At 43.8% G+C, this 17,134-nt stretch overlaps 1 protein-coding gene and 1 long non-coding RNA gene across 3 annotated transcripts in view; one reads left to right on the top strand and one right to left on the bottom strand.

The window, feature by feature from the left end:
* Window positions 1-6,009: 6,009 nt before the first annotated feature.
* Window positions 6,010-11,503, bottom strand: LOC137326476 (uncharacterized). Its single transcript, XR_010964200.1, has 4 exons — window positions 11,159-11,503; window positions 8,269-8,422; window positions 6,678-6,839; window positions 6,010-6,514 (listed from the first exon to the last, which is right to left on the bottom strand). It is a non-coding gene; the product is annotated as an uncharacterized lncRNA (long non-coding RNA).
* Window positions 10,199-17,134, top strand: part of ddhd1b (DDHD domain containing 1b) — a 96,579-nt gene continuing 89,643 nt past the window's right edge. The window contains exon 1 of one of the 2 annotated variants that reach the window (XM_067991603.1): window positions 10,199-11,483. In XM_067991603.1, coding sequence (XP_067847704.1) covers window positions 10,775-11,483 — 709 coding nt within the window. In that variant the 5' untranslated portion in view covers window positions 10,199-10,774. The remainder of the gene's footprint in view (window positions 11,484-17,134) is intronic. The other variant, XM_067991602.1, reaches the window with a different exon arrangement.

The raw sequence follows: 17,134 nt of genomic DNA on the forward strand, positions 1-17,134 counted from the left end.
CCTCCTTTCTAGGCTGAAAAGCCCAAGTTTCTCCAGTATTTCATCATAACAAGCCCCTAACACTAGGGATCATCCTTGTGGCTCTGCTCTGCACTGCCTCAAATGCCTGAATGTTTCTTTTGTGCCTCAGTGACCAAAACTGGACAGGGTACTCAAGGCCACCAACCATACCTGGCAGCTCTGGCACATCTACTGGCAACAACTGTCTTCACAGGGTCTGGGTCAGCAGGTAGCCAGATGGAGAGCTGTGTCATCTGCTATAAGGACACCTCCTGCTAATATGCACCATAGACACAGGCACAGGCACAACCAGTGACCACACTGTCAACTACAGCATCAAGCCTGAATATGGGAAGGGCAATTTAATGTCACTACCACCCATTTTATGCTTTAACTAGGGGATGGTAGCGGGACCAAAACTACACAACTGGTGGGAGTACTGACTTACCGTCGAGTTGTCATCCATCCCAATCTATTCTAGTAGACAGAGTTCCCATCCGAAACAGGCGGAAGGTTCAGACATATATGCAAATCTGGGTCAGATCGGGCATTAAGACCCCTGACTCCATTTTAATCTTCAGCCTGCCTGATTATTACCACCACCATTGCTCTTACCCAGAAACTGTAGACAGAAGTTAGGAGGCAGTCATTTCCAGCAATAGTTAAAGGGATCTTCGGCTTCAGTCAGGGAAAGCTAGATGAAAGTTTGGGAGACATTTTTTAAGGAAGTCGTTGTGGATTTTGAGCCTTAAAGGCCTTCAAATGTAACGTATTTGCTGTTTTATGTTCTTCTCACATTACCTGCTGCGCTGGAGTGCTATTACTTTTCATTTCCAACTCAAATCTGGCAGTAATACCAATGTGTAAATCCATACACTTTACTCCAATAGTCTTTAGGCAATTTAACACCTGAAACATCAGCCTCGATGCCACTGCCACACAGTGCAGAAAGAGCTTCAATAACCTCACAAAGGTATATAAGGTATGTCTAGGCATTCTTGCCAGTATACATCTTCTACTATTCATACAGCCTTCATTCATCTTGTTACTTCTCATACTCTTTCCTTCTCAACATCTGGGTATCAGGGAAACTGATAAGGTCAACGTCTGCAGACAATCACTTTCTTTACTCAAAACTATTCTGCAAACTCACATTGTCTAACACAAGGGATACTGCTAGTCTTAAGGACACTTCATTTAAAGGAACAATGTAGCTCCACATCTCATCATCATGGGATGCATCCACATATAGTTGGGGGGTGGGGGGGGGGTGTCTATGCTACTCACATGCCCTTAATGTTGGCCCAGAATTTCATTGCTGTTGCACCTTTAAAAAAAAGTGTTACATCTGTCACTGGACTCTAGAGGGAGATACACAGAATTTCCTGAGTATGATCATTTGCATATCTATTGGTGCAAGCATTGGTCTAAAACCTGTGTAAAACAGGTGTAAACAGCTGAGTCTCCAGAAAGTGGTGTTTAGCCTGCACTCTTCAACAACACTCTGGGGAACAAGCAGTAAGTCACAAACACCGCTTCTCTCTTTCATTTCTTCTCAGATTATTTCAAAGCATGTCTCACCAACATCTTAAGCACATCTTGGCAGCTTTATGACCAGTCCAATGGCATCTGTGCCCAGAAGGCAACAGGATAGGGCTTCAGCCAGATGAAGGACCCAGAACTTCTCTGATGAAGACCTTCAAGCCCTCCTGGACATGATTGAAGGCAGGAGGCCCAGACTTCAGGGTCTGCAATCCACCAAGCTGGTCAGGAATGTCAGTCGTGCCACCTGAAGGGAGATGACGCTGACACTGACTGCCAACTTCCTCACTCCCAGGACTGCAGATCAGTGCCAAAAGAAATTCAACGACTTGACCAGGGTTGGCAAGGTAACAAACTCACCATGCTCTCCCTTTCATCTTTTCCCACACTTGGGCACCACCATACTCTTCACTCCCTTAAAGCAACACTTACACAACTAACCCTTCACACTGCACTCTGGTTAATGGCACTTCTACCTCCCTATCCTGCACTATGGCTACACAGTTCCTCTAACACACAGCAACTGCCTGTTGGTACACAATACCCAGCAAAGGCAGGCCACCGGAGGGGCCATCCAAATCTTCAAACCCCTACAAGGACAAGGCCATGCAGCTCATGGGCTCGCACAGAGCTATTGCTGTGGCAGATACTTAGGTCAGTGGCATCTTGCTGGCATCAGGTTAGTATACTGAGCTCCTATAATATTACCATAGTAGCCTTCTGCAGCACCACACACACGCAGTCTTCTATCCCCTTTCTAGATCTGCTTCATTCTGAAGGAGTTAAGCTCACCCGTTCTTACCTTCTGCCATTCTTTCCCGCAGATCTACCATAGCTACAAGGATATCAGCTATTTCCCCAACATCCACTCTGTTACCAAGACCACTTTTATCTACTTTGGTAATCGTGCCTGTTTCCATTCCTATCTCTCCCTCACCACCAAAAAATGCTAATTCATGCTTTCATCATCTTGAGACTTGATTTCTCCAATGCTCTCCTGGCTGAAAATTACAACTCATTCAAAAAGCTGCAGCCCAAGTCCTTAGCTACATTAAATCCTGTACTCCCATTGCATCCATTCTCACCTACCTCCAATAACTCCCTATGTCCCAATATTCTTCTTCTCACTTTCAAATCCTTCCATGATCTTGCCCCTCCATAGCTGATCTCCTCCAGCTTTATATTCCCACATGCACTCACTCCTTCTCTAACTACCTCCTCATCATCCATTCCACAGTTGGTAGCCAATTGTTCAGCCACTAGATGACTGTCCTTTGGAATTCCCTGCCTAATTCTCTCTGCATTGCAGCCTCCCTCCCTGCCTTCAAAAACCTATTCAAATCCCCTCTCTTTGACCATGCCTTTCAGTCCCATCCACCCTAACTCTCTCCATTTTCCCTTTTCCACACTGGCTTAACAGTCACTGCTTTTTTTCCTCCATAAGTAAAGCACTTTTGAGACATCTTCCATTTCATGAGGATATATTGTTTTTGCACCGGACATAATCAGTCTGCTTACAACTGCAAACGGGAACCTTGTGTTTGTAGCCAGTTAATCAGTGGGTTCATATTTCCTGCCCCGTCTGTCACCACAGGATGTGGAAGTCTTCTGATTTTAAATGCACACACGTGATGGCTCTGAATGACTGATAATTCCTAGGTGTTCCACAGTCCCCAATCTTGCTACTTCCTCTATCTCAGTCTCTCTTATGCTGTGTTATGGAGACTATAGGAGACTACAAGTTGGATCTAGCTCATCTCAAAATAAAAGTCCATTGCAATATTAATAATGGGGGAGCAGTTGCTTTCTCTAAGTTGGTACCTATGCTAGCAGCTCTGTTTTGAGGTAAAAATGATACTTGTTTAACAATCTTCATTGTGTTTATCTCACAACATTATTTTTCTGTGAAGTTACACGGACATCAGCTTAATTGTAGAAGGCAGCAAGCTAAGGGGTGGAACAGGAGAGATGAGGATAGATGAATATTCTGGAACTTTGCTTGAATCTTTGATGATTAGGTAATATTTACCAAGAACTTTCTGTCAGGGAATTAAATAGGTAAGGTAGACAGTGGAAGGAGCAGGTTCAATGGACTGAACGACCTCTTCTTGTCCTGTGTTTTTTTATATTATGTTTCCCATTAATCACCACCTTAAAAAATTTCAAGATGACTGCCTTTTGCCTCTGAAGAGGCATAAAGGGGCATATTAAAGTGTTAAGAGTTTAGAAGCCAAAAGATATTGGGTGCTGGGGTATCTTCCCATTGTATCATTTGCATACATATGCAATAGGATATACGTCATGAAGTTAAGTTTTTTGTCCTTTCTTCGACACATCAGCCTAAATTTTCAAAATTGCAATAAATGGTTGGAAAATGTCAACATATGTTGGTGACAAGCAAGTAACCTTGCTGCTGGCCTGAATTCAGAAAGGTTATCCCAGAGCACTTACCAAAATTACCACATTATAAGAAAGTCTGGCATTTATATGGTGCCTTGAAGTGTAGTCACTGTGTAATGTAGGAAACACAGCAGCCAATTTGCACACAGCAAGATCCCACAAACAGCAATGTGACAATGACCAGATAATCTGTTTTTAGTGTTGTTGGTTGAGGGATAAATATTGGCCAGGACACAGGTGAACTCCCCTGCTCTTCTTTGAATAGTGGGATCTTTTATGTCCACCTGAGATGGTAAATAGCACCTCCAATAGTGCAGCACTCCCTCAGTGCTGCATTGGAATATCAGCCTAGATTTTGTACTCAAGTCTCTGGAGTGGGACTTGAACACACAACCTTCTGATTCAGAAGCGAGAGTGGTACCAACTGAGCCACACATATATAGCATAACTTCTGAGTCATAACAATTTACATTTGAATTTTGCTTTTGCTTATTATTTTTATAATGAATCTGAAATATTCACAGAACGCTATCTATTCTGGATGTATTTTATTCACCGAATGCTCCACACTAATAATAATGTTTGCAGTGTTATATTGGTGTTTGCTGTCAAAATCAGTACTTCAGGACTGCCTGGCCAGTCTTTTGAGTTTGCCTCAGAATGTCCTGCAATTTTCTTCTGTGCCTGCACACACTGAAGTTTGCGCACATGCACAAAAATGTGGGTGCTACACTGGCATCTGAGGTTGTCCCAGAATTGCCTGCAATTTTCTGCTGCGTATATGTGCACTGGAGCCCAAGCACATGTGCAGTTGCAGTCACTTAGGGACCAACAGTATCTCAGGATTAAGCAGCCTACAACAGGTAAAAATGTTCGAGGTCCAAGAATATCAAGTTGTGGCTAAGCACTGAGTTGGGTTGGGGGGGGGGGGAGCGGGGTAGAGAAACTGGATTTGGGAAAGGATGTAGGACAGAGGGGATCTTTCACTCATTGTATTGCCTGGCACAGAGAGAAAGACTAACCAGGCAGGGAGTTTGGTGCAGAGGGACCAATGTGTAATCCAGGGACTGGCATAAAGGGGGAACTTTTCATACAAGTTGGTGAGTGGAGCTGACTAGTGGTACATTAGTGTTTCTGTTTGATTTAATTATTTTACATCATGTTTGATAAGTGAGAAAAAGCAGTAATTGTGCACAGAAATTAAATGAATTAAGTGGGAGCTGTTGAGTTAATGTTTAGATTGTGTGAGTGAGTTATTATAGTGCTAGTCTGTAAAAATAAAATAGCTAGATCGGGTTTTAAGGGTAGAACAAATGATTCAAAAATTTCTAAAAGTTTCCTTAGTCACAATGTATTGACATAATGTAGGCCTGATTCCACGATCAGGTATTCCGAGCGAGGAGCAGGACTGCAGATGGAGGGAAAACACTGGCTGTGGGCTTGTGATTTCCTGATTGCGGTCCTTGAGAGTGTCGCTCTTTGCTAGGATTGCCTGATTACTGAATCAGGCCTTATGTTCTTTACACGAATATGTAACTTGGGTCAATCTTGTCTTATAAAATTACTGAAATGGAAATATACATGATAAAAGTCCACAATTCACTAACACTTACACTGCAAAAATCATTTAGCTATTGATTACTACCTAAAATTTGGAACCAACATCAAAGTTGACTTGAAAATTTGATTATTGCATGTCGTATACCTACATTTCAGAATGGCTTTTGAATTATCAGCTTTTTTGCAGCTATGTAAACTTTTTTGAACTTGTTTCAGTCTTTGTGAGGTTCCTATTTGACATGAATGCTTTTGATCACTTTTTAATTAGTTACACACAGGAAATTCATGAAGGCTTCCTTTCTCATGGCTGACAGAGCGTTACTTTGGCGATTTCCTTTGGCGTTACTCATGAATAGTATTTGCCCATAGATGTGATATTACAAATTTACTTAAGCAATAGATCATGGCTCACAAGAAAAAAAACTAACATTTATAAACTGCCTTAACACGTCTCTCAGAAATGTCCCAAAGTGCCTTGATAGAAAGAATTTGAATGTAAGACACAAGTTAAAAATATTATTCACTTTAATGAAACTGAAAGGTACAGGCCTCACAAATAAAATATTTGTAATACTATTTACCTACCACTTTACAAAACTCATTAAAGATACAAATAACTTTATTCTTCCCTCCCCAAAGCCATTTATTTACAGTTATTTACATTATTTTTGTCTTACCTCTCATAGTGGATTTGCAGTATTCTCTTGAGAGGGAAGTATTTTTATTTCCCTGTTTATTTTTTCCTCCTCCTTCCCACATCCTCAAAAACTTTTTTGTAATCAGTTATTTATATGATTATAAAAGATTTTTCCCCCTTATTTCCCACAGGGGATATGTAATTCTTATTGAAGTTGTCATTGGTGTAGCACTGCATAAGGGAGGTGATAATTTATCATGGTCTGATTGCTTGGGATGGAAAGGCTGAGTGATGGCATGTGCTCTGGGGTGCTGACAGGGCTGGACGCAGAGTGGCCTAGTTCCTCTTCTTCCTTTGCTTCTTCTTTGGGCACATCTAGAGGAAGAAAAGAGGAAGAGATGCTAGAATGGGTTGCTGAAAAGCAGAAATCACATGCTACTTTCAGTAGGAATGACACGGCAGTCCCATGGTATAGTGTGCTGACAAGTAATGTTGGTTACAGGATGAGAAGGACGAGAAGAAAAAATTCAGCACAAACCTGTAGCTGGCACCTGCCCTTCTATTTCACCATCTCCAACTCCCTCTATGGCCACACTCTCCAGAATCTGAAGAGCTTCCTTCTTGTAGGGGGTGAGATCTCTCAGGTTTGGGGTCCACCACCTGTTGCCAGTCTCTCCCTGCTGCAATTGCATTGCCTGGTCTTTAGAAAAATGCAAAAAGTGATAATGACATTTGGCTGCCATGAAATGTAATAAAAGCCAGGTATCAGTATGCAGACTATAATGGGGGTGAGGACAGCTACATCCCAAGTGAGACTTTTAGTGGGATGAATGCATGTAAGGTGGTGAATGAAGGAGCACTTCCACATAAAGACTGAAGGTGTAAAAGGCCTCCTTGGCATTGATGGTAAGCACGTCAAGGACTTAAACAGATTGCGAGGGGAGGGCATTGTGAGTGGCAGTATGCATTCTTGAAAGGCGTGAGAGGCTCATTTTGCCAGACCTGGTAAGGTCATTAAACTTCCTCCAGCACTGAGTTGCTATGCTTGCAATGTTAGAGTTTATCTCCTGCCACTGCTACTCTGCTGCTCTGTGAGCCTGCATTGCTTTGTGCCAAACAATGCCTTCCCCTCGGCAGGACTTCACAGGAAAGCACTTCCACAAATTCATCTTTGAACCTGGGGCCTCTGAGCCCTCCTCCATATATCGCTAACCACACCGGCCTTTATTAAGGAAGCAAACTTTTTATTCTGCGACAATTTTGTGTGTTGTGGCTCCTTTAAGCTGCTGCAGGCCTGCAGAAGCTTGTTTGTTCTGAACTCCAAATGGTAAGTTCCCAGAGACTGTCATTCCAATGCTGGGAGTTTACAGTTAATATGGAAATTAGGCTCTCTGAAGTAAAATAAAGCATGCGTAATAGATTAAACAGTTGGTAATACGTTAAAATGTGAAAATTATCTGGAAAAAAATTGAAAATTAATTCTCCATTGTTTGGAAATCATTTACAGGAGGACATACAGTCTTTCACTTGCAGTGAGAATCATACTGATGAAAGCTGGAAAATTATACACACATGTGCTCACACTGCAACATCTCCCATCAGCTGACAGGCAATAGCTCTGGAGAAAAATATTGGAGCCAATAATGTGCTGCACATCGAACACTACACACACACATTGTGAGGCAACAAGTTGAATTTGCCTGATAATGCGAGATCAACGAATGTAAATATTTTGGTAACACTCCTAGCACTTAGTACACGATGTACTGGGAGCCCTCAGTGGTCTGGAGTAGGATTTCACCAGGTTGGTGGCTGCCCTTAAAGCTGTGTTCCTTAAGGATGTCAAAAATTGTTGAAGGACAGAACAACCCCACGCAACAATCAGGCATTGATGGTTCAATCTCAGGAGGTTCTGCAGAAAAGGATGGCAGTGTTTGCAGGATAGGGCGATCTTGTAATAAAGAATATAGCCAGAGCAGCAAGCATGGATATGACAGAGCACATAAATGCTGCCTCAGCTGTAACCTGAACCTGGCACATGGTGATTTAAGAAATTTGCTGGGCTGCCTACAGTTGCTGAGGTAAGTGAGCAAACGTATGTCAACATCTTAATTGTTAAGCATACTTACTGTTTTTCGCTGTACGCTTGGTACACCATCACAGGAGGAGAATGCAGCGTGCATTGCCAAATGTTCGTCTTTCTAAATGCGCAGTCATGCTCACGTTCGTGTACGGCACCTTTAAATGTTGCCGTATTAAGGTGCTGACAGTGTCACCCGTTAACTGTGGAAACAAGCACCAAGTACAATGTTCCTTTATGCTACATGTTCTCTCTCTCAAACACACACACACACACACACGATAATAGCAAATAAGTGATTTGAACCAGCTTGTATTAAACAGAGATGACGGCAGCAAATTTAGAATTGTACATTCTCCTTCCAAATGCTGTCTTGAACCTTTGCCATCTCCAGAAATATGATTTCAATGGCCTCCCAACCTCCAGCCTCTAAGCTTCAGCTCATCCAAAACTCTGTTCCCCGTATCCATTTCTGCACCAAGTCTTGCTCATCCATCACCTCTGTCCTTGCTGACCTACATTGGTTCCTGATCTTGAAACACCTCAAAAGTAAAATTATTTTAAGTCCCTTCAGTCGTATAACATTCCCCCTTCCTCCCTCCCTGAACTCTCTATTCCTCTGACTCTGGCCTCTTGTGCATGCCCCTCCCATTATCCCACCATTGGCGGCTGTGCCTCCAGCTGCTTAAGCCGTATTAAGCTCTGGAATTCCCTCCCTAAACCTCTCTGCCTCTCCACCTCCCTCTCCTCGTTTAAGACCCTCCTTAAAACCCACTTCACCCCCAAACATCTCCCCCTTTAGCTGAGCATCCATTTTTTGATATTGAGGAAAGACTAAAGGCCTGAAACATTAACTGCTGCTGTTTTTCCATGGATGCTGCTGGACCTGCTGAGTACTTCCAACTTTTTTTGTTTATGCCTCTGTAAAGCACTTAGTACTTCTAATGTAGAAAATGTTTCTATCTATATAAATGAAAATTGTTGTTGTTGAATGCACCCTAAACGGACACAGTTGGACAAAGAGCATAGGAAAATGGGAGAGGACTGGAGAATACTATCCCAAAAAACTGGTAAAAATCCAAGAAAATCACATAACACCATCCAATAAGAGTTGAATTTGATTTATTTAGGCACCATAAACCAATGGGCTAATTATAAATGGATAGAATCCCAGATTGTCATCCCCAAAACACCGCTGAAAATCTTGGAATCGCATATAGGAAAAATGGAATTTGACTTATTCAGTCACTGTAAAACATTGGTCCCGCCCTTGGTTAAATAGGTTGCCAACACTCACCGCATAGCTTTTACATTAAGAAAGATCTTGGGAGAAGCGCTAAAGAGCCAACAATGCCTGTGGAACTTTAATCCATTCTAGTATAAATGTAAGAGTCTCTATAGTGTGAAGAAAATTGAATGACAAATAATGCTGAGGTCTGTTAAAAATCTTCACCAGCTGGGAAGTTATCCAGTAATGAAATAGATGAGGAAACAGGCATCCTTGGAATGCCTGCTGAAGAAACACAAATTCATGTAATGTATTTTTGTGTGGCTATATTAACTTAAAATACACTGTGTTCATTATAAAACATATTTGAAAAGCTTTTTTTAAAACATCAGGGAGAAAGAGAATCAGGTACCACTTTCATCATAATATCATGGTCAAGTGACCCAAGGAGAACAGGAGTCAGGTCATCTTTTTCAGGTGTGGTTAGGCAAATGATATTTCTTCACCAGATTATTAACTGTCCATCAATGGCAAGATTTTCAGAGTTTAATTTACTGAGCCCACTGCACTTATTTTACATGGAAATGTCTCCATTAGTTCCTCCTGGGCTCGGACGATGGAGATCATCGTATTTAGTCAGGGTTGGTATAATCCTGCCAGTCTTAGCAGCAGCAGAAATGACAGAAACAGCAGCAACCCACCGAACGTCCTCGGTTTGATGGCGGGCCGCTTTCACCACAAATACCGGGCGATTAAATCGCCGCCTGCTTCCGTGCTTGGACCGACACCACAACTTGCCTGGGTGATAAGATTGAGAGAAAGCCGCCCGCCTGTCCGACCACTCACTCGGTCCCGGGGGGAGGGGGGGCTTTTTTTGTTGTTGTTGTACACGTCAGTAATTTAGCCGGTCGGCGCGGCCTCCTCAGTGTTCGCGGATGCCGCCCAGGCCGCAGTCCACGGGCCTCGGGCCCGTCCTCCGCCCAAAGGCCGCTCATTTAACTGGGAAGATCATGACGGAGAGTCTCGCCCTGCCTTTGCTTATCTGATCTGTTTGTGGTCTCCAGGGGCTGACGTGCGGCGCGTTGTGACGCGAGCGGCCGGTCCCGGGCCGGGCCTGGCCTGGCAGGTACTCGCTGCCGGCGGTGTGATAGTTACAGTCGGGCTGAGCCGGAGCGGAGCTCGAGGAAAGAAACCGCAAGAGTCTTCCGTGTGAAAGGGAGGGGGAGGAAGAAAAAAAAAACCGGGCGGGGGGAGAGCCGCACATCCCATCCCATCCCCACCCCCGCCCCGTCCTCCTGCTCCTCCCTCCCGGCTTTCCTGCTGCGTTATGAGCGGCAGAAAGGCGGAGTCGGAGCAGGAGCAGCTTCTGCACAGCACCGAGTGGGAGCCGGGCCGGCTCAACGGGCAGGCGGCGGCCGAGCAGCAGCAGGAGGAGAAGAGGAGGCAGAGCCCGGCCTCCAGCAAGTACAGGATGGAAGAGGAGGAGGAGCAGTCACCACCACCGCCACCGCCGCAGCAGCAGCAACAACTGCCGGCGCCGAGCGATGGGAAGCCGCCCTCGCCTCGCTCCTCGCCCCGCTCCTCGCCCCGTTCCTCGCCGCACCATCACCGCCGCCGGCGCTCGGGTCGCCTCGGCCTGGAGATGTACCACTCGCTGAGCGACGACACCTTCGACCTGTTCACGGCCGAGTCGGACGCGTCGATCTCTTACCTGGACACGGCGGAGGTGGATTTCAGCGAGAGCGACACGTCGGTGGACCAGAAGCGGAGCCGCTCCAACAGCGTCCGGCATCGCTACGACGTGGTGGGGGAGCTGGGCTCCGAGGAAGTGCGCTGGTTCTACAAGGAGGACCGGAAGACGTGGAAACCCTTCATCGGCTACGACACCCTGCGCATTGAGCTCATGTACCGAGAGTTTTGTAAAATTATGGCCAAGGCGGAGTACGCGGCGGGCACGGTGCAGACCGTGTGTGTCCGCGGTGGATTGTATGAGGTGAACGTCGTGGTCAAGGAGTGTTACCCAGTGTATTGGCATCGTAAGTGTCGCTTCTCTGCTTTAACTTTTCTCATTTTATGGGGGGGGGGGTGGAGATTGTTGTATATTTGGGAGAAAATCAGGATCTGGTCTTTTGTCAAACCGCTGAAATAAAAACCGACCCGCTGTTGTGAAGTTGCCTGTTTGCTTCTGGAAGAGGTTCTGTAATATAAAGGCACCATTAGTGCCTGTCCTTCTTTTAGAAAACCATTTACGTTGTTCATGCACCGCTGTTAGGTTTTCGCATCCCTAATTTCCAGATCTGTTTTAGTGAGGCTCTAAGTTTTTTAATTTAACATTGGTCTAGGGCGCTGTGTGCAAGAACATCTTTCCGCTTTAAGTTGCCGCTCGTCAAGTAATCCAGTGATGATGCTTCAAAACAGTTGAGTATCATCATTTTCAGGAAACACAAAAGTGGAGGCAACGATCACATGTGCAGGCAGATTTTATATAGTGTTCCTCGGGTAGAAGAGTGTCTCAAGCCGTTTACAGTAAACAAGAGAAAAATAATAGGGGAGAATCTGAATGCGTGATCAAAGGTAGCAAAGTGGTTTAGTGAGAGAATCCCAGGGGCCAGGGGAATAATGATCAGCGATGCTGGTGCAGCAGGAGTGGGCAACAAACAGCTCTCCAGAGTCAAGAGGAGCAGAGAAAACTGGAGAAGCTCTTCCAGATTGTAGAGCAAGGTTGTGGTGGGATTGAACATTGACAAGATTACAGTTGTAAAACCCGCCCTATTTTCATCCCAATGATTTCAATGGAAATTAAAATTGGGCGGGCACTATACCAAGTAGGTGATTCGCTCCATCAGTTGCCGCCCAGCCAGTGAAGTTGAAAATTACCCCCACGGTGTGGAAATAAGAAAAATAGAATGTGTGGGCTTCCTAAGAAGAAGGGTGATGAGGACAGTTTTTTAAAAAAATGATGCGCACAGTGTGAGAATAGGGAGAAATTAATGGTGCCATGAAGTGAAAGCTGGGTAATTAGGAGTTGAGTTCCTGCTCGAGATGTTCCTGCAGAAGACAAGATGGCCCCTGGGCTGGCTGCTCTCCAAGGAGCTTCTTTGCTGTGCAACTCTATTCTTGGCCATCCTTTGCCCAATCTCCCCTCTTCCACTGTTTAAGTTCCCCTGGCTCTAATAGTGGCTGCATTTTAGCCCTAACTACAAGTTCATGCTGCAAGTTTAAAGTTACCTGGGCCCACTGCCCATCCCTTGGCCACGTTTGCTCTTTTGTTTTCATCAGTGAGCACTGGATCTTTGCTCAAATTTGGCTTCCAAATTACTGGAATTCTCGGCTGCCAAGACTATGCTACTCCACTGGATTACATTGCAAGACTCAGTGGCTGTGACTGATTTGCTATTCAGTTGCTTAAGTTTCAAGGTAATTTTGTCCAGCCTATATCCCATTTCACACCACTGCTGTTACCTGCTGAGCTTATGACTGTCCTACTGGTTCTTCAGCTTTATTTTGCTGCAGTGTGGTTCCTGGCCAGAAATTCACTCTCCTGGACCGTAGTCCATTTCTCTGCCACTTTTGGATCTTAATGACCTCCAACTTCGGCACTGTTTTTCTGCCCCGCATTTGATTCTGCTCTTCGTTCCCACGGAAATACCTCCAGCAGTGCGTCCTCTGATACTCTACCCTTCAAATAGTTTCTGGACTCACTCACCCTCTGCCTGGACATCAGTTCGTCAAAGCTCCAAGCTGACTCCGCCTATCTACGTCAACTTTATCCCACCACTGGACCTCCTGACTTTAACTTTGGACTCCATCCTATTGTATCCTCTCTATTCCCTGTTTATTACCAGGACATATCTATCCCAATCTTGCTGTGTAACCATGCCTATGTATCTTGAGTTTCCCTGTGTCCATTCGTGTGCACGTTTTGGCTGCTGCTTCGGGCCCAAGCCCATTTCTTCTGTCTCCCCTTTTTTCCCCCTCTTTTCTCCCTTTTTTCTTCACCCCTCCCAGGCACCCCCCCCCCCCCACAGTCGACTTGCCTCCTTTTATTTCTCCCCTTTCGCATACTCTGCCCCCAAACCCCTACCCCAATCCTTCAGCATTCCTCGACCTTTCTTCTCCTGCTGCCGTCCCAGGCTTGACTCTCTCTTAGATAAGCCTATAGCATCCTCCGAAGGGTGCATTGAGACACTGGTTACGAGCAGCAACCCCAATTGCCCCATCCAACTCTGACTTTCAGAGAGCGTGACCGCTGGGGGCTAATCTTGCCAATCTCCTTTCTGTCCCACTTACCCCTCCCAGCGCTCACCATGTGGACTCTACCAGCGGTTCAGCTATCAACGCCCCTCTCCACATCTCCCTCCAGAATGTCCATTCACTTGTGAACAAAATTCTGTAGTGCAAACTTAATGTATTGACCAAAATGGCAGACAGAAGGCTGTTGGTGTGGCCTGCTCCAAACCCCCCAGTGCAGCAACAATGTCCCTTCTTAGAATTAGATGCGGAAAGAGGGCTATTTGAAATATTGGATAAATAGGTTTTCTAGCAACCCTTCTGTTAAAATTAAACACATTACTAAAATAAACCAATGCGCACTGATGATCTGCCAGCAGCACATTTTTAGTAAATGCTGTATTTTGTAATTACAGACATACTGAGGACATCTGCGGTGGGACATTTAGAGGATTTTTTTTCTTCGACTTATTAATTTTGAAAATCAGGTGTAGAAATTGAATTAAATCCAGTTATACCATAGTAATATCTCTGATACTGCAACTTTCACAATCCAACTGTAGTGCATATTATTCAAAAATACATAACATGGAATCAATACAGGGCTGTGAAACTTTGGGTTCAGATTTTCAGAATTAAGCACTTGATTTTTGCTCTTGTGCTTTGTCATCTGAAGCCCCATCAATTAGCTTATAACCTTATAACCTTGTAACCTGCTCTCAAAGTATTTCTCTCTTGCTGCGCTGCATGTTTGAGCAAAATTGGTGTCAAGTAAAGGTTGTAAAACGTACTATGGGACAACCAGAATACATAGTGAGTCCTGATAAAATCAGCAGATTGAAATATATGATTCTGTGGTGTTATGTGACCTCCACACTGTTGTATGCTGCATGAAAAATGACAAGCTTAACTGTGGCACATGCCATTTAGATAGCAATCAGGTGTGGGAACCTTAGCTGACGCTTTCCTCTCTTTAACCCAGAGACTAATGAAGCCAATTGTAGCACTCCAAATGCTGCCCAGATGAGATCAACTACAGACTGGGTTTGAACCTGGGACCTTCTGGTCCGTGTGGCTTAGTATTATACTGGATAATTCCTTTACCCTCTATGCCATATGGTTTAAAAAATTACCTACCGTTTGTTGTTTGTCACAATCTGTCTTGCAGGTGACAGAATCACAAATGAGCTAGTTCTCCTCAAGCTGGGGGAAACCTTGATTGCAAGACTGGCTTTTCACCTTTTTGTTACCTGAATTTAAATCTGGCCCCGACAAATGGGAATGTTTTTGTGGATAATCTGCCATTTCTTGGTGAGTACTAGCCCACAGTAGAAAATTACCCTTAATTTGGCACTCTCATCTGAGAGAACACAGGATGGTTAGCATTTGAACTTAGAATTGGAGTCTATGTAGGTTTGTGCATGTGTGGGGGAGGAAACAAAGAGTCTTTGGATGTTGTGGGATGTTAAAGTTCATTGTCTGGGCAAAAGGTGGGAAGTGGTGTTCCACAGGGATCGGTGCTGGGACCACTGTTGTTCATAATATACATTAACAATTTGGATTTGGGAATCGGAAGTACAAATTCAAAATTTGCGGACAAATGGAGGGGTGTAGTTAATACAAAGGATGCACTAGGATGGTACCAGAACTGAGAGGATATACTTATTAGGAAAAGTTGTACAGGCTGGGGCTCTTTTCTCTAGATAAGAGAAGGCTGAGGGGTGACCTGTTGGAGGTCTTTAAAATAATGAAAGGGTTTGATTGGGTGGACGTAGAGAAAGTGTTTCCACTTGTGGGGCAGTCCAAAACTAGAGGTCATAAATGTAAAATAGTCACTAATAAATCCTATGGGGAATTCAGGAGAAACTTCTTTACCCAAAGAGTGGTAAGAATGTGGAACGGACTACCTACCACAAGGAGTAGTTGAGGCAAATAGCATAGATACATATAAGGGGAAGGCAGATAAGCACATGAGGGGGAAAGGAAGAGAAGGGTATGCTGATAGGGTTAAATGAAGTAGGGAGGGAGGAGGCTCATGTGGAGCATAAACGGCAGCATTGACCAGTTGGGCCTTTTTCTGTGCTGTAGTTTCTTTGATGTAAAACAAGCTAGCGATGGTAGCTGGTGGAAATGGTTCATACCTTAATGAAATATGCCATTTGTGTGGTGAAAGCTCAAAAAAAAGTACTAATCACTAATGAGCTTAACACATAAAGGTACAATGTTCAGTCATTAATGTTATAGTATAACTTGGATAAACCCACTGTATTCACATATGGCTCTTTCAAAATGGAAGGAGGAAAATAGGGAAGAACAAATTCTGATCAGATGCTACTGTAAACATTCAAATATTGCCATATATTCAGAAGGAAAAGTGCTACTTTAGAAATTTATCACTTATTTATGTCAAAATGTAATTAATAAGTACAAATCCTAGCCATTGTTCTTACTGCATATATTAATAATGCCCAAATATTTGTTGTAGTTTACTGGTATATTAAATATCATTGTAAATGGGCACTACAATTACGTTATAATCTCAACACTGGTCCAGCACTGAAATGTAAGGTGGTCCTCAACTTTTGTTGCCAGGTCCCCCATTTTGAATATAATCACATTCATGATATTGCAACCAACACAATGTAGACACAGTACCTGCGAAAGATTGTGCTTCCAGTTTTGTCAGCCAAGTTTGCACTGGGCTGGAAAAGGCCTAGTTTAAGAATGGAGGAAGGGGTCTGCATTAAATGTTTACATTTAAATAAAATGAATACATCTTCATTCAGGGTAATTCATGTTTATTAGTGGGAAATACGCAATATTTAACGTGTTTTAAGCAGAGACAAGAAAGGAGTCTACTTTGATGTCTGATGAATGAATTTGGTGGTAACTTTAAAAGTTGAAGTTTAAGTTCACTTAGTTTATGCTCAATGTGCTGTGGAGGGGTAGTAGGAGTACTATCTCCCATTCTTTTTTGAATTGGAAGAATCATGATATTAGTGATTCTACTGACACCAATATATGCAGCTGCTTTAAGATGACAACCAACTAAGTACAGAAGACCTCATTTTACCCAAACCTTATTAACATACAAAGTTTGCTGATACTGGAGAGGAAAATTAACAGGAAGCGAACAAATGGTTGATTTAATGTATCTAATGTTAAGTGTTCTGTTTGCATCATAAGAAGGGCCAGCTATAGAAGGAACAATCAGGCACTCTGTACTCATGTGAATGGACTGATTATTGAAATATGCTTGTCTAGAGAGATCTTTCACTTTTTGATAAGTGCTGCCATAGTCATAGTAAAAGAGGAGGTAGTTGAGATACTGGATGGGCTAACAATTGATAAAGAGGAGGTACTGGTAAGGCTGGCTGTACTTAAAGTAGATAAGTCACCCAGTCCAGATGGGATGCATCCTAGGTTGCTGAGGGAAGTAAGGGTGGAAATTGCTGAG

Source organism: Heptranchias perlo, chromosome 10 (genome assembly GCF_035084215.1).
Source record: "Heptranchias perlo isolate sHepPer1 chromosome 10, sHepPer1.hap1, whole genome shotgun sequence".
NCBI classification, from domain to species: domain Eukaryota; kingdom Metazoa; phylum Chordata; class Chondrichthyes; order Hexanchiformes; family Hexanchidae; genus Heptranchias; species Heptranchias perlo.